This window comes from Rhinopithecus roxellana, chromosome 16 (assembly GCF_007565055.1).
Source record: "Rhinopithecus roxellana isolate Shanxi Qingling chromosome 16, ASM756505v1, whole genome shotgun sequence".
Taxonomy (NCBI): Eukaryota; Metazoa; Chordata; class Mammalia; order Primates; family Cercopithecidae; genus Rhinopithecus; species Rhinopithecus roxellana.
Genome location: NC_044564.1, coordinates 25,614,224 through 25,636,485, shown reverse-complemented (window position 1 = coordinate 25,636,485; position 22,262 = coordinate 25,614,224). Strand labels below are relative to the sequence as shown.

General features: G+C 48.4%; 1 protein-coding gene and 2 pseudogenes across 1 annotated transcript in view; 2 read left to right on the top strand and 1 right to left on the bottom strand.

Moving 5' to 3' along the window:
- The first annotated feature begins 1,599 nt into the window (after positions 1 to 1,599).
- LOC115892052 lies at positions 1,600 to 12,115 on the top strand (annotated as a pseudogene).
- Positions 12,116 to 12,651: 536 nt separating this feature from the next.
- On the top strand, positions 12,652 to 14,309 carry LOC115893881 (annotated as a pseudogene).
- ANKRD18B (ankyrin repeat domain 18B) overlaps positions 13,692 to 22,262 on the bottom strand; it is a 59,041-nt gene continuing 50,470 nt past the window's right edge. The window contains 6 exon segments of the mRNA XM_030919174.1: positions 13,692 to 19,243; positions 19,246 to 19,320; positions 19,323 to 19,382; positions 19,385 to 19,409; positions 19,558 to 19,651; positions 21,294 to 21,378. Coding sequence (XP_030775034.1) covers positions 19,140 to 19,243; positions 19,246 to 19,320; positions 19,323 to 19,382; positions 19,385 to 19,409; positions 19,558 to 19,651; positions 21,294 to 21,378 — 443 coding nt within the window. The 3' untranslated portion in view covers positions 13,692 to 19,139.

Below are 22,262 nucleotides of genomic sequence, written 5' to 3'. Positions count from 1 at the left end.
GTGTCTCTGGTCCCCATGTTCTTACACCTCTCAGCAAGAAGTTCCAGGCCAGGAGGGACTGTCCCCTATGAACCCTGCAAATACGGAAGAGGCATGAGCACATTTTGTGCATGCACAGTGGGGGCAGCTGATGGAGTCCTTGCAGCCAGCTCTCCCACCTGACAATTGTCACATGGGGGTGAGGGCTGTCTGCTCACAAAGGCAACCTGGCCCACATAGATTTCTTAATCGCTGTTCACCACAGAGAAGTGTATGCGGGCATTGTATGTCCCAATGACAGCAAATCCCAAAGCCCCGGTGCTGGGTTTCAGGCCCTCTACGGAGAAAACCCCAGGAGTGCACGGAAGTCTCACCACCTCCTCTGCACCAGCCACACTGAGTCGGCTCTCAAAGGCCTCTTGTGACTGTTCTTTCTCTCATCTTTCCCCACTTTGATAAACGTCCTGGGATTAGCCCTTCTGTGTTCATTAGATGAGCAATTTGTGTCTGTCTGAAAAGCTACGTCTGAATACTATTTGGCATGAACTGAAGAAATGTGATCTGCTGCATTCCCCTCCAGCCAACTCTCTGGAGCTAGCCCGCCTCCTGCCAGCAGGGCCTACAGCTCTTCAGCAGGGTCTGGCAGCCTTACACGTTTGCTGAGGGGAGTGGTTGCATGCAGGAAGGTGAAGGAGGTGCCTGGGGTGGGACCAGGAACCCAGAGAAACAGAGGCAAAGCACCTTAGCAAATTGGCCAATAGAGACAGAGCCCCTATAATAATTTAGGGACATCACAGATGCCTGTAGTGGGCCCCAAACCCTAGGGACAGGAAAAGCAGGTCCCCCATGCAGCTCAGGAGCCTGAGTGGTTACCTGAGCCCAGTGTCCTGGGTATAAACTGCAGCAGAGGTGATTCAAGAGAGTCCAGGGGGTAGCATTCCAGATCCCAGGTCTGGGAGGGATTAGTGTTGAGCTCTTGAGATTTGTGTGTTTGTGTGTGATGAAATAGGAGAGAATGGGTAGTAGTGTTGGGGAGGGTGGTGGAATAAGCTATACTGAGGCTATTCAAATGTTTCCTGACTCTATCAGCACAGGTCCTGGAATTGGGAGGCCAGAGCTTGCAGCTATGGCAATCAAGGGTCCAGTTAAAATATGCTAAGGAGTGTAGGGGAAGAGAGAATTTAGTTGGTATGGATGTGGGTGTGTCAACAACTTTCCCTAGCCCGTATTCTCCAACCCAAGCCTTCTGCTCTGACCCCCTCAGCACTCTTCCTGCTCTTCTCTTAGGGCCACATCACTCCTCCTTGTATCTCATCACTCATGTCTTCGTCTTCTCTCCACCTCTTCCCGACCCTCCCCAAGTCAGGGATCCCAAAGCAGGACACCAGCCTTTTGTTCCTGATAGTGAGCATTGAACTGGCCACCAATGAGGCATCAATAATGGTTTCCTGAATAAAGGAATAAATGAGAGAGGCTGGGAATTCAAACTTCAGTGGCCACAGGTTCACAAGAAGATGGCAAATGACAGATTAGACAGAGGTAACAACGCAGGAGATCAGCTCAGGAGTGAAAACACCATCCTCAGAGTGCACTGGGCAAAGGAGTAGGTAAAGCCAGCTCATGACAGGAACTCGGGCATTTCAGCAGCCAGAATCCATGATGAATGGCAAATGGTGTTTCACATTGTTCCAAATAGTCAGCAAACAGCTTTTGAATCCCTACTTTGTACCATACTCCGTAGGACGCCATCTGTTTCCACAAACAGAAAAAAATATGTGCACTCCTAAAAAGGTAGGAGCAATCTGTGCTCTGACAGAGGTGTACAGAGAGGGTTATATAGATTCAGAAAGGAAGAGGTTAATTTCACTTGGAGAAGCAAGGAAGGTTCCCAGGGATGGGGGTGATGTTAGACCTGAACCCGGAACAAGGTCTGCAAATGCATCCCAAGTGTGCTGTTTCCCCCCCCAGCACACACACAATCTGTGTGTCTATGGTGGATTTTTGCAAACTGATCCTTTTACTTTTTACTCTTTAGACTTGTGAGTGAGGTTTGTGAATGGAGAACAGTGGATGGTGTGGCTGAGAAAATAGGTTGAAGCAAACCTGGATTAGGATTTTGTCAGGCTAAGGAATGTGGGCTCAGGCCTGCAGAGGGAGAGGGACTTGCATAGCTGTGTTCAGGAAGACATTCTGGCGGCAGCGCACAAGGAGGGCTGGGGTGGGAGGCAGGCAGACCAGTCAGACATCTGTCCCAGGCAACAAGTGACGAGGCCTCCTTGGAGCTCCTGCCACACTTGGCCGAAACATCTGTTCGACACTCATCCCACTGTCTCTCTTGGAGCTGCCTTTTGACAGCATGACAGCCCCACAAGCCTGCGGGTTCCTTGACAGCAGGGACTGTTTGTTGCCCCAGGCCTGACATGGTTCTTGGCAGGTGCTCATTATATATTTGTGAAGTTACTGAATAGGGCAGTGAAAAAAGGACAAGAGGCATACAGAGAAGGGCACAGATTTCCGGGATAACATCCTGTTTAGCAAGCGCAGTTCGAGGCCTGTGCATTGACACAGCTGTCTTTTGGTGTGTGTGGAGAAATAGAGGCATGTGCAGGCAGCTCAGGCGAAGCAGGAGCCACAGCTCCCTCCAGTTGGAGTGGAAACTACTGTCATTCTATGTGTGTGTGTGTGCATGTGTGTGTCTCAGAGACGGGCTTGGACGAAGTGTTTGGCTCTTCAGAGAGACCTGGACAGATGGGAGACTTCGTGACTTACTCTCCTAAGATGTCTTAAGAGGTATATTAAAACTCTTGTTTTTTTTTCATGAGACAGGGGGTCTCACTATGTTGTCCAGGCTGGATTCGAACTGCTGGGCTAAAGTGATCCTCCCACTTCAGCCTCCCAAGTAGCTGGGGTTCAGGCACATGCCATTGCACCCAGCAAAAGCTCTTTTTTGGTTGCAAGTGAATAGAAACTCAACACAAGCAAGCTTGGGGAAATTTGGATATTTATTGGCTGGCCCATAGGATGCATTTGCGGGTAGCCAGAACCAGCAATTTCAACAATGCCAGACTCTAGCATCTGCTTGTCTCTCCACCCATTAGCCTCATTCTTGCAGCCTGGCTTCCTCAAGGCTGGAAATACGGCAGCCAGTAGCCTGGGTCTCACATTTGAGAGCTTCCTCACCCAAGGGGCACCAAAAGCTTCCTTTCTCAAGTCCCAATGTCAAAGGTCCCAGGAAAGGACTCTGGTTGACTCTCCTTGTGTCAGGGACCTGCCCTTGGCCTAGGACTAAGAACAGTAGATCAAGAAGCAGGGTCATGTAAGAAGGAAATATCTTCCACCAAAACCTCATTATTGGGGTGGGGAAAGGGGCATTTTCCAAAGGCCTCTGTCCTTTACTTACGTTAATTACTTTGCAAAACTCCAATAGGTATTACCATTGTAATCTTTATTATACTTGGGAATTATTACCTCAGAAAACCAAGGCACAGAGAAGGTTAAGCAACTGCCATAGATCACCCAATTAATAAATGATTAGTTTTTTTTTTTTTTTTTTTTTTTTTTTTGAGGTGGAGTCTTGCTCTGTCACCCAGGCTGGAGTGCAATGATGCAATCTCGGCTCACTGCAAACTCTGTCTTCCGGGTTCAAGCCATTCTCCTGCTTCAGCCTCCGAAGTAGCTGGGATTACAGACATGCGCCACCACACCCAGCTAACTTTTGTATTTTTAGTAGAGTCGGGGTTTCATCATGTTGGCTAGGCTGGTCTTGAACTCCTGACCTCAGGTGTTCCACCTGCCTTGGCCTCCCAAAGTGCTGGGATTACAGGCGTGAGCCATCGCGCCTGGCCAAATGGCTAGGATTTGATAAATGGCTAGCTAATAAGCGGTTAGGCATTGATGGAGTTCGGATTTGAATTCATTCAATTGAGCTTCCCCTATATCTTCCTGTTGGTGTTATAGTGCCTATTCACTATGGGAGGGAAAAAAGCAAGGTGCAGGGATATGAGGAAGGGATAAAGATAATTCTCCTAGAAAAATCCAAGGGCTGGGCTGAGGAGCCTGCGGGAAGTGACTGATTCAGTGTCACCAGGGGAATCAGGAATAAGAAACCCCACCACCCATCAATCTCATTGGAGAGATCTGAAAAGGGAAATTTCTTGCAAACTTCATCCTTCTTCCATCTTAACTTACTTAAAGTAAAATTTGATGAAGCCAAGAAAAGCAAATACAAGAACAATGAGGTCCCATTTTCACCTATTAAAAATTTAAGCAGGAATATAATAGTCGTGCTGGCAGGGGTGGGGATATGGCTTGCTTCTAAATGGCTGGTAACAAGATAAAGTGGTCCAACGTGTGAAAAACTATTTGATCATGAGGGTTAAGAGCTACAGAAACTGTCTTTACCTTTGATCGAGTAATCTTACTTTTTAAAAACAACTCCTGGAGTCACAAAATAAAATGCAATTAGTGTCATGTGCGAGAGATACATCTGAAACAGTGTTCCTCAGAAAGAGTGAAAGTGAAAGGACAGGAAAAAATAGAAAGCAAAAATAAATGCCGTACATGCAAATACATGCAGCAAGAAAAGAAGTTACTGCTGGGCGCGGTGGCTCACACCTGTAATCCCAGTACTTTGGGAGGCCGAGGCGGGCAGATCACCTGAGGTCGGGAATTCAAGACCAGCCTGACCAACATGGAGAAACCCCGTCTCTACTAAAAATACAAAATTAGCCGGGTGTTGTGGCGCACGCCTATAATCCCAGCTACTCAGGAAGGCTGAGGCAGGAGAATCGCTTGAACCCGGGAGGTGGAGGTTGTGGTGAGCCGAGATTGCACCATTGCACTCCAGCCTGGGCAACAAGAGTGAAACTCTGTCTCAGAAAAAAAAAGAAAAAGAAAACAGAGCTTTCAATGTTAATATCAGACATGGCTGAATTCACCAAAAAAATAGAAAAATCAGAAAACAAGACACAGAAGAACACCTTGTAATGATAAAAGCTGAAAACTATGATGAAGATGTTACACATTTTTATGCATAAAATAATATAGCATCAGAATTCATAAAGCAAAAAATACATGGAGAAATAGATATATAATAATATGAAATTTTAATTCATTTCTCTTAGCCCATGACTCATCAGTAAACCATACAGTAAGTAAGGATATAGATGACTTGATTTGTTAATTAGTAAGGTAGATTTAATTAAAATATATTAAACTTCAAGGTCAGGCTTGGTGGCTCTGGCCTGTAACCCCAGCACTTTAGGAGGCTGAGGTGGGTGGATTGCTTGAGCCCAGGAGTTTGAGACCAGCCTGGGAAACATGGTGAAACCCTGTTCTACAAAAAAATACAAAAATTAGCTGGGCATGGTGGCACCACTGTGCCGTGACACCCTCAGGGGGTCTACATGGGCAGCAACTCCATATCCTTTGGTGTGTTTTTCCTCCTGCACCTGGCAGATGGCACCCTTCATGCCTGATAACTTAATCAACTAATTCATTAATCCATGACAGACCTGTCAACAATTACAAAAATAGCTCTAGAGAAATATGCAAAAATGCAGCGAGGACCCAGGAAGAGGAGCATCTAAGCCTCACTGGCTTGGAGCTGGACTTTGAGTGAGTAGGAAAATGACTTGGGGCTGAAGAAAGAAAAAGGAGTTATAGAGTAGAGCTTGAGGCCCCTGCAGCTTCCTGTAAGGCTGAACCACTGTTTCCCCCAAGGCCATGCCCAGTGGCTGGAACACAGCAACTATGAACCTCCTCTAGAGGGTTCTCTGCAAATCCTCCTCTCTGCCTCAGCCTTCCCAGCCTTAAATCATTGGTCAGAGCTTTTTCCCTAAGGAGCACTGAGATTTGCCAGAGTCCTAGAGTGAGCAGTAATGGAGCAGAAATTAGGAGCCAAATGAGTTATAGTCCTAGCTTTTCTATTCTTAACTCCTGGGCTTTTATGGAGCTCTTAGGGTTGAGCTGCATTTTAAAAGCCCACACATGGAACATATGGTGGGTTTAAGTGACTCACCATTAGAAAAAATTAAGTTAGGGCCCCAAGTCATGGCTGACACTAGAATAAATTCCAGATGGCTTAAAGATTTGAATGTAAAACATGATATCGTAAAAATAGTAAAATAAGAAAATAGGTGAATATTTATAATTTTGGAAGGGAGGGAGAGTACAGAAGATCATTTTAAGTTTAACACCAAAGGCAGATAAGAAAGAAAAGATTGACAGCAGTGCAAAAAATGTCCTGCACCAGAAGGCTATTTCAAAAGTGCAAAAATAAAAATAGAAATAGAGTTAAGAAAGAAGTCTACCCTAATGTTAGAGTTATTGGATACAAAGAAAACAGGGATTTGGGCTACTCATTGGGGTGGTTAATTGAGCAACTGTATCCAGAGTATTTGTGTCAACTATCCCCTTATTTCTGACACTTGTACTAATCAGCCAGCTGCAGTGGAGATTTTCTCCACACCAAACCAGTGAATGCCCCAGGTAGCAACTATCCTCACTGGAGTAAGAAACTGGATATGCTCAAAGACACAACGGGTTCTCTTCTTCCCGACATACATCCCCACGTATTTGTCCAATCAACACATTCTTCTTCCCACAAAGTTTCTTTCTTTCTTTCTTTTTTTCTTTTTCCTTTTTCTAGTTAGAGACAGTATCTCACTATGTTGTCCAGGTTGGTCTCAAACTCCTGAGCTCAAGTGATCCTCCTGTCTAAGCTTCCTTAGTGGCTGAGATTATGAGCACGCTACTGGCCCAGCACCTCCCACAAAATTATGACATTCAGTATCAGGAAACAGAACAGACGAGAACAGGAATGCACTAGATTCATACAGTGACTCAAACCTGTAATCCCACCGTTATTGTAATCCCTCATAGCTGTAATTCCAGCACTCTGGGAGGCTAAGATGGGAGGGCCACTTAAGCCTGGGATGTCGAGGCTGCAGTGAGCCATGATTATGTCACTGCACTCTAGCCTGGGTAACAGAGTAAGACCCTGTCTCAAAATAATAATAATAATAATAATAATAATAATAATAATAATAATAATGCACAATTTAAAAATGAACAAACAGATTGGGCACGGTGGCTACCACTTGTAATTCCAGTACTTTAGGAGGCCGAGGTGGGCGGACCACGAGGTCAGGAGATCGAGACCATCCTGGCTAGCACAGTGAAACCCTGTCTCTACTAAAAAAAAAAAAAATACAAAAAATTAGCTGGGCTTGGTGGCATGCACCTGTAGTCCCAGCTACTCAGGAGGCTGAGGCAGCAGAAGCGCTTGAACTCGGGAGGCAGAGGTTGCGGTGAGCCAAGATCGCACCACTACACTCCAGCCTAGCAACGAAGCGTTACTCCATCTCAAAAACAAAAACAAAAGCAAAAAACACAAATATCTAGAGTTACTAAGCGGTTGGGTAAAATTAACACTGTGAAACAGAGCCATCAAAATCCATCTGTAGGCCGGGCGCAGTGGCTCACACTTACAATCCCAGCACTTTGGGAAGCCAAGAGGGGAGGATCGCTTGAGCCCAGGAGTTTGCAACCAGCCTGGGCAACACAGGGAGACCCCATTTTTACAATTCTTTTTTTTTTTTTTTTTTATTAGTCAGGTGTGGTGGCACACACCTCTAGTCTCAGCTATTCAGGAGGCTGAAGTAGAAGGGTCACTTGATCTCAGGAGTTTGAGACTGCAGTGAGCCACAGTCTCACCACTGCACTTTAGTCTGGGCGACAGAGTGAGACCCTGTCTCAAAAATGAAAAATTAAAAATCCACTGTGGGAAACCAGAATATGCCATCCCAAAACATGCCACTTTGATGTAAGGATTATTTTGAGTTGAAGGCACTTGAGAAGATTTACAAAGATAAAGACCCACTATATCAGGAAAGACAAAAGTTAACCACCAGAGACAACTTTAGAGCTTAACAACCTGGAGATGGCACCAAAGGAATCTACATAGCAAGCTATACTAAATAGCCTGTAACTGCCATTTATTTGCTGTTCCACAATTTGCTGCCCTTAGAAATTCAATGTCCTTGTCCCTTGTCTTGTCACTTCTCTAAAAATTTACTGTTCTTTGTTGAAGATGCTATATGAGCTGGAATTCCAAGCCACCTCTTTGAGGCCTATTCATTCCCTGGGTATTTCCCATGTATATGTGAAGTATACATGCTAATACACTCGTTTGTTTTTCTCTTGTTAATCTGTCTTTTGTTAAAGGGGTTCATTCCAACTAAGAATTTATGAGAGTTGCTGAAAAAATTAATTTTAGTTCCCTACACTGCCATCTGAAAAACAAACACCTAAGAATGAGAATTAATGAGTACTTACAGAACAAGGCTTTAGATTAAGCATAATTAATATCTCGACAAGATATGTGAAAAGATATTTCATTTACTAAAAGGAATTAAGCCAGGCATGGTAGCTCACGCCTATCATCCTAGCACTTTGGGAGGCCAAGGTAGGAGGATTGCTTGAGTCTGGGAGTTTGAGACCAGCCTGGGCAACATAGCAAGACTCTATCTCTACAAAAAATTTAAAAATTATCTGGGTGTGGTGGTGTGTGCCTGTAGTTCCAGCTAGTCAGGAGGCTGAGGTAGAAGGATCACTGGAGCCCAGGAGTTTGAGGTTGCAGTGAGCTCTGATCTTGCCACTGCACTTCAGCCTAGGTCACAGAACGAGATCCTGTCTCAGAATAAATTAAAAAATAGAATGAACTAAATATTGATTTAGAATTCAGTTTCCCAAATAAAAATTCAAAGGGCTTAACAACAAAATAGATACAGCTGAAGAGTGAAAAATAGAGTTGAAAGATCAAGCAGCTAGGAAATTCAGGAGACTGAAAAACAGCCAGGTGTGGTGGCTCACGCCTGTAGTCCCAACACTTTGGGAGTCTGAGGCGGGCGGATCACCTGAGGCCGGAAGTTCAAGACCAGCCTGGCCAACATGGCAAAACTGTCTCACTAAAAATTAAAATTAGCTAGGCATGATGGTGCATTCCTGTAACCCCAGCTACTTGGGAGGCTGAGGCATGAGAATTGCTTGAACCTGGGAGGTGGACGTTGCAGTGAGCCAAGATTGCACCACTACACTCCAGACTATCTCAAAAAAAAAAAAAAAAAGAAAAACAGAAATACTCATAAAATGCAGTTCGAAAGAACAGAGGTGAGAAGTATAAAAGAAAAATTAGGAAGTATGGAGGATAAATCCAGAAGTTCTATCATACTATTTAACAGGAATTCCAGCATAAGAAAACAGAGGAAATGGAGAGGAAAAATAAAGAAATAAATAATGAAATATTTTCTGGAGGTGAAAAAACACAAAAGCTTTCACATTGAAAGGACCCCCTGAAGACCAAGAAGAATAAACAAAACAAAACAAAAAAGACCTACACCTGAAGGGGTGGCTGCCCCTCCACACTTGTGGGTGTTTCTCGTTAGGTGGAACGAGAGACTTGAGAAAAGAAATAAGACACAGAGACAGCCGGGCGCGGTGGCTCAAGCCTGTAATCCCAGCACTTTGGGAGGCCGAGATGGGCGGATCACGAGGTCAGGAGATTGAGACCATCCTGGCTAACACGGTGAAACCCCGTCTCTACTAAAAAATACAAAAAAAAAAAACTAGCCGGGCGAGGTGGTGGGCGCCTGTAGTCCCAGCTACCCGGGAGGCTGAGGCAGGAGAATGGCGTGAACCCGGGAGGCGGAGCTTGCAGTGAGCTGAGATCCCGCCATAGCACTCCAGCCTGGGTGACAGAGCGAGACTCCGTCTCAAAAAAAAAAAAAAAAAAAAAAGACACAGAGACAAAGTATAGGGAAAGAAAAGCGGGGCCCAGGGAACCGGGGCGCAGCTTACAGAGGACCCACGCCGGCCCCGGTCTCTGAGTTCCCTTAGTATTTATTGATAATTATCTTTACCATTTCAAAGAAAAGGTCTTTGTTGAGGAAACAACTAGAAGGTGGGTTGGCTTTACCCTCTAGGGTCCAAAAATCTCAGGATGTGTTTAGTGTCTCCACTCCTAACCTTCCCCAGGAAAGCTTGCCATCCATTCTGCCTGAGAACTTTCCAATCAGTCCTGAACTCCGGAGACAACTGGAGCAACACATTCAAAAGTGGTTCATTCAACACCAGGGCAACCTGGGAAGGATCCAAGAGTCTCTGGATCTGATGCAGCTTCGGGACGAATCGTCAGGGACAAGTCAGGCCAAGGGCAAACCCAGGCCCTGGCAGTCCTCCACGTCCACAGGCAAAAGCAGCAAGGAGGCACAGAAGGTGAAGTTCGAGATGGAGAGTGACCTGTGCCCACATCTGGGGCAAATTCTGGGGCAGACCCCGCAAAATCTATCCAGGGGCATGGAAAGCTTCCCAGGGGAGGTTCTGGGGGCGACCTCTGAGGAGTCGGAAAGGGACTTCAGGAAGCCCTTGAGGAGTGACTCGGGAAGTGATTTATTCAGACCAACAGAGAGGAATCGTATAGAAAACGTCCTGAAAGCCCACGTGGGCAGGAAGTTGGGCCAGATGAACGAGGGCTTGATCCCTGTGAGTGTGCGTCAATCCTGGTTTGCTGTCAACCAGGCTTTTCCCGTGTCCAACACCCATGTGAAAACCAGCAATTTAGCACCCCTGAAAAGTGGGAAAGCCTGTGTGAACACAGCCCAGGTGCTTCCCTTCCTCGAGCCGTGTACTCAGCAGGTGCTGGGAGCCCATATTGGGAGGTTATGGGCCAAACACAGGTGGGGTCTACCCCTCAGGGTCCTCTTCAGTGCTTTAAACTAGAAAAGTGTTCGTCGTTGTCCCTTACACAGCTTGCCGGTCCCTCCTCAGCCACCTGTGAATCTGGGGGTGGCTCAAAAGTTGAGGTGGCCACGTTCCTTAGAGAGCCACCAACGGCAAGTCTGAGAAAGGAGGTGCTGACCAAAGCATCTGACGTGCCAGAGAGTCTTCTGGCCTCTTCCCCTGCATGTAAAAAGTTCCAGAGGGCCCCGCCAGGGATCCCACCTCAGAATGATCATGGGCCCTTGAAGCCTCCTCCAGCTGCACAGGAGGGCATGTGGCCATCTAAGCCCCTCACATACAGCCTCACAGGCAGCACCCAGCAGAGCAGGAGCTTAGGAGCCCAGTCTTCAAGGGCTGTAGAGACCAGGGAGGCAGCGCCACAACCCAGAGTCCCCTCAGGAACCCGTATGCTGGCAAACCTCCAAGTCACAAGGGAGGATGTGTGTGGTTTTGAGGCTCCAGAGACCAGCAAAAGTTCTCTACTCCCTAAAATGTCTGTCTCCCAAGATCCAAGACAGCTGTGTCCTATGGAGGAGGTTATTAGTGAATGTGAGCCTGGAATGGCCATGAAGTCAGAGACCCAGCCTCAAGTCTGTGCTGCTGTTGTGCTCCTTCCAGATGGGCAAGCATCTGTTCTGCCCCTTGCTGCAGAGAATTTGGCTCCTCAAGTGCCCCAGGGCCATCTCCAGAGTACGCCTGCTGGGAACATGCGGGCTTCCCAGGAGCTACGTGACCTCATGGCAGCCAGAAGGCGCAACCTGGGGCACAGGGAGCCCAAGAACCCAAATGTAGAGTCTCACGCAAGACCCAAAGCCCGATATTTCCCCCTACTCACAGGAGTGAGAACTCTAGGAAGCCCAACTTAGAAAGACAGACATGAAGAAAGGCTTGAAGAATTGAAGACTCCTCAACTTGCCCAGGTCAGAAAAACAGAAGACACTCATCACGATGAAGGTGTCCAGCCATTGCCATCAAAGAAATAGCCTCCTTCAATAAAACATCAAGCAATTTTTTCAGCGGGTTTTTCAAAGAGAGAAAGGAAGCCAGCACCAGTCACTGCGGAGAACCAAAACACAGGAAAAAACAGGTCCTGTGTGTACAGCAGCAGTGCTGAAGCTCAGGGGCTCATGACAGCAGTCGGACAGATGCTGGAGGAGAGAAAAAGTCACTTTGGCATGCACGCCAGGCCTCGAAGGTAAATCAGCACAATCAGGAGTTTCAAGCTCCAGTCTGTGGGTTTCCCTGCAACCACAGGCTTTTTCTACTCAGAAGAGAGCAGAATGCTGAGCTATGCCACCAGCAGTCAACGAGCCACTCTCAAGAGCCAGAGTTGTCCCAACAGAGGGGAAGCAAATGAAAGATCAACAGCCCCTGAAAAGTGTCCGGTGCAACAATGAGCAATGGGGCCTGCGACATCCCCAGCTCTTGCTCCCCAAGAAAGGTGTATCCCCAGTCAGTCCCCCTCAGCACTGGCCGAAGACTCCCGGTGCCTCCAGCTACCATCACCCCTGTAAAGTGGGAAAGCCTATGTGAACACAGCCCAGGTGCTTCCCTTCCTCGAGCCATGTACTCAGCAGGTGCTGGGAACCCATATTGGGAGGTTATGGGCCAAACACAGGTGGAGCCTACCCCTCAGGGTTCTCAAACCCATTCAGTGCTTTAAAATAGACCTGTAACCACAGGCACCCCTTCTACTCATTCCCATTCAGTGCTTTAAAATAGACCTGCAACCACAGGCACCCCTTCTACTCATTCTACTCAGAACACAGCAGAATGCTGAGCTATGCCGCCAGCAGTCAACGAGCCACTCTCAAGAGCCAGAGTTGTCCCAACAGAGGGGAAGCAAATGAAAGATCAACAGCCCCTGAAAAGTGTCCGGTGCAACAATGAGCAATGGGGCCTGCGACATTCCCCAGCTCTTGCTCCCCAAGGAGGCTGTATCCCCAGTCAGTCCCCCTCAGCACTGGCCGAAGACTCCCGGTGCCTCCAGCTACCATCACCCCTGTAAAGTGGGAAAGCCTATGTGAACACAGCCCAGGTGCTTCCCTCCTTCGAGCCGTGTACTCAGCAGGTGCTGGGAGCCCATATTGGGAGGTTATGGGCCAAACACAGGTGGGGTCTACCCCTCAGGGTCCTCTTCAGTGCTTTAAACTAGAAAAGTGTTCGTCGTTGTCCCTTACACAGCTGGCCGGTCCCTCCTCAGCCACCTGTGAATCTGTGGCTGGCTCAAAAGTTGAGGTGGCCACGTTCCTTAGAGAGCCACCAACGGCAAGTCTGAGAAAGCAGGTGCTGACCAAAGCATGTGACGTGCCAGAGAGTCTTCTGGCCGCTTCCCCTGCATGTAAGAAGTTCCAGAGAGCCCCGCCAGGGATCCCACCTCAGAATGATCATGGGCCCTTGAAGCCTCCTCCAGCTGCACAGGAGGGCATGTGGCCATCTAAGCCCCTCACATACAGCCTCACAGGCAGCACCCAGCAGAGCAGGAGCTTAGGAGCCCAGTCTTCAAGAGCCGTAGAGACCAGGGAGGCAGCGCCACAACCCAGAGTCCCCTCAGGAACCCGTATGCTGGCAAACCTCCAAGTCACAAGGGAGGATGTGTGTGGTTTTGAGGCTCCAGAGACCGAAAAAGTTCTCTACTCACTAAAATGTCTGTCTCCCAAGATCCAAGACAGCTGTGTCCTATGGAGGAGGTTATTAGTGAATGTGAGCCTGGAATGGCCATGAAGTCAGAGACCCAGCCTCAAGTCTGTGCCACTGTTGTGCCCCTTCCAGATGGGCAAGCATCTGTTCTGCCCCTTGCTGCAGAGAATTTGGCTCCTCAAGTGCCCCAGGGCCATCTCCAGAGCACGCCTGCTGGGAACATGCAGGCTTCCCAGGAGCTACGTGACCTCATGGCAGCCAGAAGGAGCAACCTGGGGCACAGGGAGCCCAAGAACCCAAATGTACAGTCTCATGCAAGACCCAAAGCCCGATATTTCCCCCTACTCACAGGAGTGAGAACTCTAGGAAGCCCAACTTAGAAAGACAGACATGAAGAAAGGCTTGAAGAATTGAAGACTCCTCAACTTGCCCAGGTCAGAAAAACAGAAGACACTCATCACGATGAAGGTGTCCAGCCATTGCCATCAAAGAAATAGCCTCCTTCAATAAAACATCAAGCAATTTTTTCAGCGGGTTTTTCAAAGAGAGAAAGGAAGCCAGCACCAGTCACTGCGGAGAACCAAAACACAGGAAAAAACAGGTCCTGTGTGTACAGCAGCAGTGCTGAAGCTCAGGGGCTCATGACAGCAGTCGGACAGATGCTGGAGGAGAGAAAAAGTCACTTTGGCATGCACGCCAGGCCTCGAAGGTAAATCAGCACAAACAGGAGTTTCAAGCTCCAGTCTGTGGGTTTCCCTGCAACCACAGGCTTTTTCTACTCAGAAGAGAGCAGAATGCTGAGCTATGCCACCAGCAGTCAGCGAGCCACTCTCAAGAGCCAGAGTTGTCCCAACAGAGGGGAAGCAAATGAAAGATCAACAGCCGCTGAAAAGTGTCCGGTGCAACAATGAGCAATGGGGCCTGCGACATCCCCAGCTCTTGCTCCCCAAGAAAGCTGTATCCCCAGTCAGTCCCCCTCAGCACTGGCCGAAGACTCCCGGTGCCTCCAGCTACCATCTAATTCGTTCAGTCAGAAATTCTTTAGCATTCCTTAGAGAAAAACAAGTCCCCAAGAAGAAATTCACTGTATGTAGAGAAAAAATATTTTCTCTTGTGAATAAAAAACCATATATGTTGTGGAATATTATGTACTAACATGAGATGGCTTTGATTTGTGCCGTGCTTGGTGTGGGCTTGCTTTCTAGAAGCAGCAGGACGTGGACGGGTGCTGACAGTGATGCTGCAAGCCCACCTTCTTCCTGAGTTCCTTCACTGAACCTTACGTTTCCGTAACACCGTCTTTACACAAACAACAAAAGCTTCTAAAAACAAGATGAGGAAAACCTATGAAGAGCCCACTCTGAAATACGGTTCAACCCATCTTTCCACTACTTACTGTCTACCTCCAAGTTTAGGCAGCTCTAGGGAGAAGGTTTGCAGAGATGTCACAGGGCTCAACATCGCCATGCAGGCTGCAGGAAGTGTATGTAAGGATCTGGTCAGCAGGGACCTGGTCAGCAGGGGCTATTGAGCACTGCTGGGAGATGTCAGGTGCAATGCACATTATCAAGGGCCCTGTGGACAGCTGGGATGCCCAGTGGTGCCCATAGGCCCAGTCGAAAGTGGACAAAGCCGGTGTTTGGATGGACCTGGGAGATCCTGCTCAGAGATTTTGACAGGACCCTGCTGTCCAGTTCTGACAGACCTGGGGGGACCTGTTAAGTCCTCCATCCCTAGACCAGCCTCCCACACAGCTGAGTGCTGATTGCCAAGACATTAAGGAAAAGGCCTTGAAGACATTTCATACATCCACTTCCCAGTACTAATTTTCTCTATGATCATAGAGAAAACAGGTTTAACGGCTCATAATTCTTCAGGCTGTAAGGAGATATAGTGGCTTCGGAATCTGGGAGGACCCAGGAAGCCTCCCAATCATACCAGAAGGCAAGGGGCACAGAGATGCTTCATATGGCAGGAGTAGGGGCAAGACTGAGAGAGGAAAGAGGTGCCACACCCTATTATACAACCAGATCTCATGAGAACTCCGTATCACAAGGTCAGCATCAAGAAGATGGTGCATAACCACTGTTGAAGGATCCGCCCCTCCATCCCCACCTCCACCTCCACCTCCCACTGTTTCCAGGCAGAAGCCTGCTGCACAGGCAGAGCCAGATTCATAGACCCAACAACAGCTTGCACCCTCAGTGTGGAAAAGCTGCAGGCACTCAACACTAGCCCAGTCCATGAGAGCAGCCGCGGGGGCTAAAACTTGCAAAGCCATAGGTGCACTGCCCTAGTAGAGGTTGTCCATGAGGCTGTGCCTCTGCGGTAGGTGACTCCCTACTCCCACTACACCCCACCCTTCCACCACCCTGCAGCCAGCCTACTCCTCCTCACCCTACCCACCCCTTTTTCCTTCCACCTGACCCACCTCCCATCCATGATTAAATCACTCTTACCAGGCCCTCTTCCTTCTGTCATTCTCCAATCCCTCCAAACCCTCTCAGTCTTTGTTTGTTATCCACTTGGAACCTGCTTCTACTTTTTCAGGTATCTCTAGAGTGGGGTTGGCTACGTAGTAATAACACAAAACCTGATTTAAGGGGGGAAAATTCAAGGAGACTTCAGAAACTTGCACGTACAGAAGCCCTGTGCAAATTAGCCAAGACAAACGGAAAAAGGCCTTCAAGACATTTCATAGCTCCTCTCTGCAGTTCTAATTTTCTGTATTATCGTAAATAAAAGAGGTTTAACTGACTCAGGATTCTGCAGGCTGTGAAGGAAGCATAGTGTCTTTTGATTCAAGGAGGAGTCAGGAAGCCTCCTAATTATACCAGAAGGCCAAGGGACAATGAGCTGTCTCCCATGGCAGGAGTAGGAGCAAGACAGAGTGAGGAAAGAGGTTCCACAGCCTGTTAAAAACCAGATAACATGAGAACTCACTATCAGGACAGCATCAAGGGGATGGTCCTGCATCGTTCGTGAAGGATCTACCCGCACCATTTTATGACTAAATCTTTTTCCACCTAGGCCCCACCTCTAACATTAGGGAGTATAATTCCACATGAGTTTTGAAAGGGACATAGAGACAAACCATATTATTCTGTCCCTGACCCTACGAACTTCATGTCCTTCTCACATTGCAAAATACAATCATGCCTTGCCAGCATGAGTCTTAACTCATTTCAGCATTAACTCAAAGTTACAAAGTCCAAAGTCTCATCTAAGTTAAGGCTCCCGTCTCTTTTTTCCTATGAGCCTCTGATATAAAAAGCAAGTTCACTGCTTCTAAGGTACAATGATGGTACAGGCATCGTGTAAGCTTTCCATATCCAAAAGGAAGACATTTCCTAGAAAGCTTCTTATTTCTATCTGAGGCCTCCTCAGCCTAGCCTTCACTGTCCATGTTTCTATCAGGATTTTTGTCACAACCATTTAACCAGTCTCGAAGATGGTCCAAACATTTTCTCATCTATCTGTCTTCTTTTGAGCCCTCCAAACTCCTACAATGTCTGTCCATTACCTAGTTCCAAAGCTGCTTCCACATTTTCAGGTATCTTTATAGCAATGCTCCAGTCCTCATTTGCCATTTTCTGTATGATTCATTTTGAAAAAGAGGTTTAATTGGCTTATGGTTCTGCAGGGTGGACAGGAAGCACACTGGCTTCTGCTTCTGGGAGGCCTCAGAAATCTTTCAATCTTCGTGCAAGGCGAAGAGAGAATTGTCTCACATGGCAAGAGCAAAACGTGCAGAGTAGGGAGGTGACATAGAGTTTTCAATGACCAGGTCTCATGAGAAGTCACTCATGATTGTGAGGACAGTAGCGAGAGGATGCTGCTAAACCATTCATGAGAAATTTGCCTTCAGGATTCAATCACCTTAGACCAGGATCTACCTTCAACATTAGGAAATATAATTCAACATGAGATTTGGTGGGGACACTTATTCAAATTGCATCATCAGTCTTTGAGTGTAAAGACATCCACAGCAGGCTTTATACAGCCAGCTTCTTTGAGACTCTTCACATGAAGTCTACAGCATATACACTAAAATATTCATACTTTAAAAAGCAATAAAGTAAGTGGTATCTTTCTTCCAAAAGTTACACTGCTGGTGTAGGCATTCATAGCCTGATTTAGTTCATGTTTGCTACTCTTTCTATTCTATCACCTTATTAACTGTTTCCTACACAATTCTATATTCAGCTGAGTTTCAACTGAGAACAAAAGCATCCTTGTCCTACCACCAATAGCTGGCACTAGCTCTTTTTTAGTGTTATTATTCTGCTGTAGAAAGTATCCTTGAACTGGAAACAGTCCACAAAGGAGTATCTAGTCATTTAACACTATCAATTCCTGGGTGACTTTTTGAAAAAATAGTATCTCTTGTTGCAAGAAATGCTGCATCTGTGAGTCCATGTTTCTCACTCAAATTGGATGAAAATGGTGAATTTCAGCCACAGTGTCCCAAGAAATCCTATTCCTGTGATTCTGATGTCATCAGCCTCTGCACCTCTGTCTTCCCTTCTGCCCCACATTGCCTGCTTTTCGTGACATTGGTAAAAGCTTCCTTGTGTATGTGGATGATGTCTAGGATGTTGGCCTGGTGTCCCTGAGACAGCCCCAACAGGTCCATGACTGGGTCCAGGTCCTGCCTGGGTTGACTGGCAAAGAGCTCACTGACGGTGTTGAAGGTATCTCTGGTGAAATGATGGCCTGTTCCAGCTCCAAGACCTGGCCGAGGCTGAAGAACTGGCTGCCTTCTGATGCTCTTTCTTAAAGCCTGTCACCGTCATCTGCTTGCATGTCAACTCACTGGCTGTGAAGTTGAGCTGAGTGTCCTGCTGTCCATCTTTTTGGTGAATCACTTGAAGCTGTCAATCTTGCTCTCCCACTCCTAAAGGTTGAGGGTCATCCTGGGGGTGGGCTCAGGGTCAGGAAGAAGCTGGAATTCACCATCTCATCCTTCTCAGCCTTCCTCTTGCCCTGTCTCCAGGCTGTCTCTTCAGCACTGGTGGGGCACATCAGGAAGTGATGGAAGATGTGGCACTGTGCCCGCAGCCAGAAGCTGGCTGTGTGGTTCATCCACCAGATTGGGCCCTTTCTGTACTTCAGCATAGAGTCGTCCCCAAGATGGCCTGTGGTCTGCCTCTTGGCACCCAAGAAGCCCACAGTGCTGTAGGAGCCCTGAAGCATGGACTGGGGCCCCAAGGGCAGCGCACACCCTGCTCCTGAGCCTGCTGCTCATTTTCTCTATGTGGCTCCATTTGTAGCACAGTTGTTGCACTGAGGCCTGTGCATGCCAGGCAAGGCCAAGCCTGGCCACCCCTGCTTCCTTGAGTGGGTGAGGTTGGTGGCTGGTCTACCTGCTCCAGGCACACCCTTGCAGAGGTGGCTGGTTGCTCTTTGAGTCAGCTTGGCCTTGCATGGCATGCACAGGCCCTGGGTATTAACAAGCTGCGCTGAGTGAGCTTGTCCTCTCTTGTGCCAAATTCTAAGTCTGGCCAGGGCCACAGAAGGCTGAGTCCCCTGAGTGGTAATCCTGGCTGCTGCTGGGGGCCCACAGTGCCTCTCCGCTCCCAGGGCCCAGGATGAGGCCCGACTGGGTCAAGACCCTTTAGATATGGATCTTGTTCCCCAGGAGGGGGCCTCTGTCCCACAGGTTGGGTGAGAAGATGTATGGCATGCTGCTGGCTGCTAGGGTTGTTGGGAGGCCACGTTTACCCTTCTCTCCAGGGACATCAAAGTTTCCAGCTTCCCCTTTGAGAATGACGTCCCCAGGGCCAGGTGCCATCTGGGGCTGCAGGGCAGCTGTCCGCATGCTGCCCTGGCTTCTTCCATGTTTGCTCATCACTACCCACCAAGGGGGGTCAGATGCAGGCACCATGCAGGGCGGTTGTCTCTGGACCTGCGTCTTGGTATCATGGAGCCAGACTGGACCTGGTGACAGGGCCCTGATGGGGTTGTCCTGGTGGTCCTGGGGTGTCCAGAGCAGATGCAGAATGGAATTGCTGTGAGGATGAATGAGATGACTCTCAGCACAGAACAGGCACCTGGTGAATGCTCAGGGATTACCTTCAGTAGCTGCCCAGAGGCCAAAACCACCCACCTGATAGCGACTGTCCCTAAGCCAGGAGGAAGAGAGCAGGTTCCACTCACCTGAGTCTGATTAGTCAGCTGTGTTGAGATGTGCCTCTCACCTAGAAAACAGTCCTTCACGCAGAGCCACTCACAGACTCTGCTGTGTGTCTCTTACTGCTCCACAACACAGAGGCGATGGGGACTCAGCAACAGCGACATCGTGGGATGACACAATCCACCACAACGGGAGCCTGCTTGGGTCAAGAGGGCCCAGAGTCAGTGTCCTCTATCCCCTGAACTGACATGTGTGCATGCACTGTGTTTGTACATGCATGTGCGTGTGTATACATATGGGTGGGTGTGTGTCTTGCTTCTCTGGCCAGGCCTAGCTGCTCCACTCACAGGTGCACCCACGTCCTCATCACTGTCACCACCAGGGCCCAGGGCCAGGATTAGAGCCTCCACAAGTGCTCCCCAATCTCTACCCTCCCCACTGAGGGTTGTCCTGGGGATGCAGACAGAGGAAGGGCACCGGGCAGAGCAGAGAGGGCTGGCACCCTCTCTAGGTGGAACCCAGGTCATATGTAAAGTTGTAGTTCTGCCAAGCAGTGCTGAATTCAACACATCTTCTTACATTCTCTTTCCAGCAACCCTCCAGGGTGCCCTAACTCAGCTTCCCTACAGATGGAGGCAAGAAGGCTCCACAGACAAACCCCCTGCCTGAGGTCACACAGCGGCCAACTGGCCAGGTTCCTACTGACCAGGTGCCCCCAACCAGGTCCCCACTGATGAGGCCCCTAATGACCACTCCTCCATTGACCAGGTCCCACTGGACAAGTCCCCACTGACCACGTCTCCCTAACCAGGCCCCCATTAATAGGCCTCATGGACCAGACCCCACTGACCAATTTCCCACTGATCTGGTCCCCATTGACTGGGTTCCCACTGACAAGACCACAATTTACCAGGTTGCCGCTCACCCCAACCCCACTGAACAGTTCTCCATGGATCAGTGCCCAGCTGACCAAGCCCTCTCTGACCAGGCCCTCACTAACCAGGCTGCAAGCCACTAAAGCCCCACACTGACCAGGCCCCTAATATACTGAGTAGACCCCACCAACCAGTTTTTTATAGTTTACGTTTCAACCCATCAGGCCCCACTAATAAGGCCACCACTGACCAGGTCCCCACTGACTAGGCTTCCAATGACTAGGTCACCAGGTCCCCACTGGTGAGGCCTTCACTGAGGAGGCCACTGCTAACCAGGTCCCTGCTGATCAGGTCCCAACTGACCAGATCCTGATGACCAGGTCATCTCTTACCATGGTCCACTGCTGAGGCCCCTGAGCAGTGGTGCTCAAAGTCTCATTACAATGCCCCCATCAGCCCACAGACTCTCCCTCCCTGCATGTGTGCCCAGAGGTCAGGCCTTGGGGGTTTTCTTGGGCCCCAAGGCCTCTCCTCCAAGACACAGGGAGGGACAGTCAGCCTCAGGCTCCAGGTACCCAGCTTCACACTCGCTCCCCCCACAAGGCCCTCTGGGCCCATCTCGAAGGACACAGTGAGGTGGCCTGGCACTGCCTGGACATGCCATGTAGCCTATTCCTGAGTGTCAGAGTGGGAAGAAGGAAGGGACATTTGGCAGACAAGACACCCTGTTCTTCTGGGTCTCCCAGGCCCTTCCCGGAGAGCCCCGATCTAGAGACACAGCACAGAGGTTGCAGAGAGACTAATCCAGAACCCTTGAGGCTGAGCCAGAGACCACACGAGGATTGTCCCCAGACAGCAAGAAGGCCCTTTGCTAGTTTCTTGGTATCTCAGTGGATGCAGCAGTGGTTCTTCTGTTGGGGACTAGTGTGTGCTGGGGAGGGCTCACCTGTTTCCTCGGTGGCTCCAACTCTGCTTCTAAGAAAAATCACTCATTCCGGCCCTGGGGCAGAGAAAATACAAGATTAGCTTAGAACATTTTATGCCAGAAAGTAAAAAAGTGCTGACAGAGTAACAGGGACAAATCAAAAAGACATAAAATCAGCTTGAAATGTCTACCACTGGCCTAATCTTGGGGAACTGGAGCACAAGAATCATGAGCTTTCCCTTCTCCTTTATTTATAGTTTTTGTTTGTTTGTTTTTGAGATAGAGTCTCGCTCTGTTGCCCAGGCTGGAGTGCAGTGGCACAATCTCGGCTCACTGCAAGCTCCACCTCCCGGGTTCACGCCATTCTCCTGCCTCAGCCTCCCGTGTAGCTGGGACTATAGGCGTCCGCCACCATTCCTGACTAATTTTTGTATTTTTAGTAGAGATGGGGTTTCACTGTTAGCCAGGATGGTCTTGATCTCCTGACCTCGTGATCTGCCTGGCTTGGCCTCCCAAAGTGCTGGGATCACAGTAGTGAGCCACTGCACCCGGTCTTATTTATTGGTGTTATTTCTCCATGTAGAACAAAGAAGAGAACAAGAAAATCATCTGGCAACCATCATAGTAATACTTGTTCAAACACAAGTCACCCACGAAATGCTAAATCTAATGGGTTTTGAGGAGTAACCAGATATTTACAGAGCCTCAAAGTATTTCCACACAAAAAATGGTTGAACTACACTTGAAAATCATAACATTAGTATGGACAAACCTGGTAGGTACTCTTTAAGTCTCCTACTATATAGAGTAATAAAAACCGTAAAATACAAATAAGCCTTTGATGACCTTTACTAAAGTGTCAATGATGACTTGGTTGTTTGGCTGTTTAAACAGCTGACATTTGGGCAATTTGAGTATGCCAAACTCA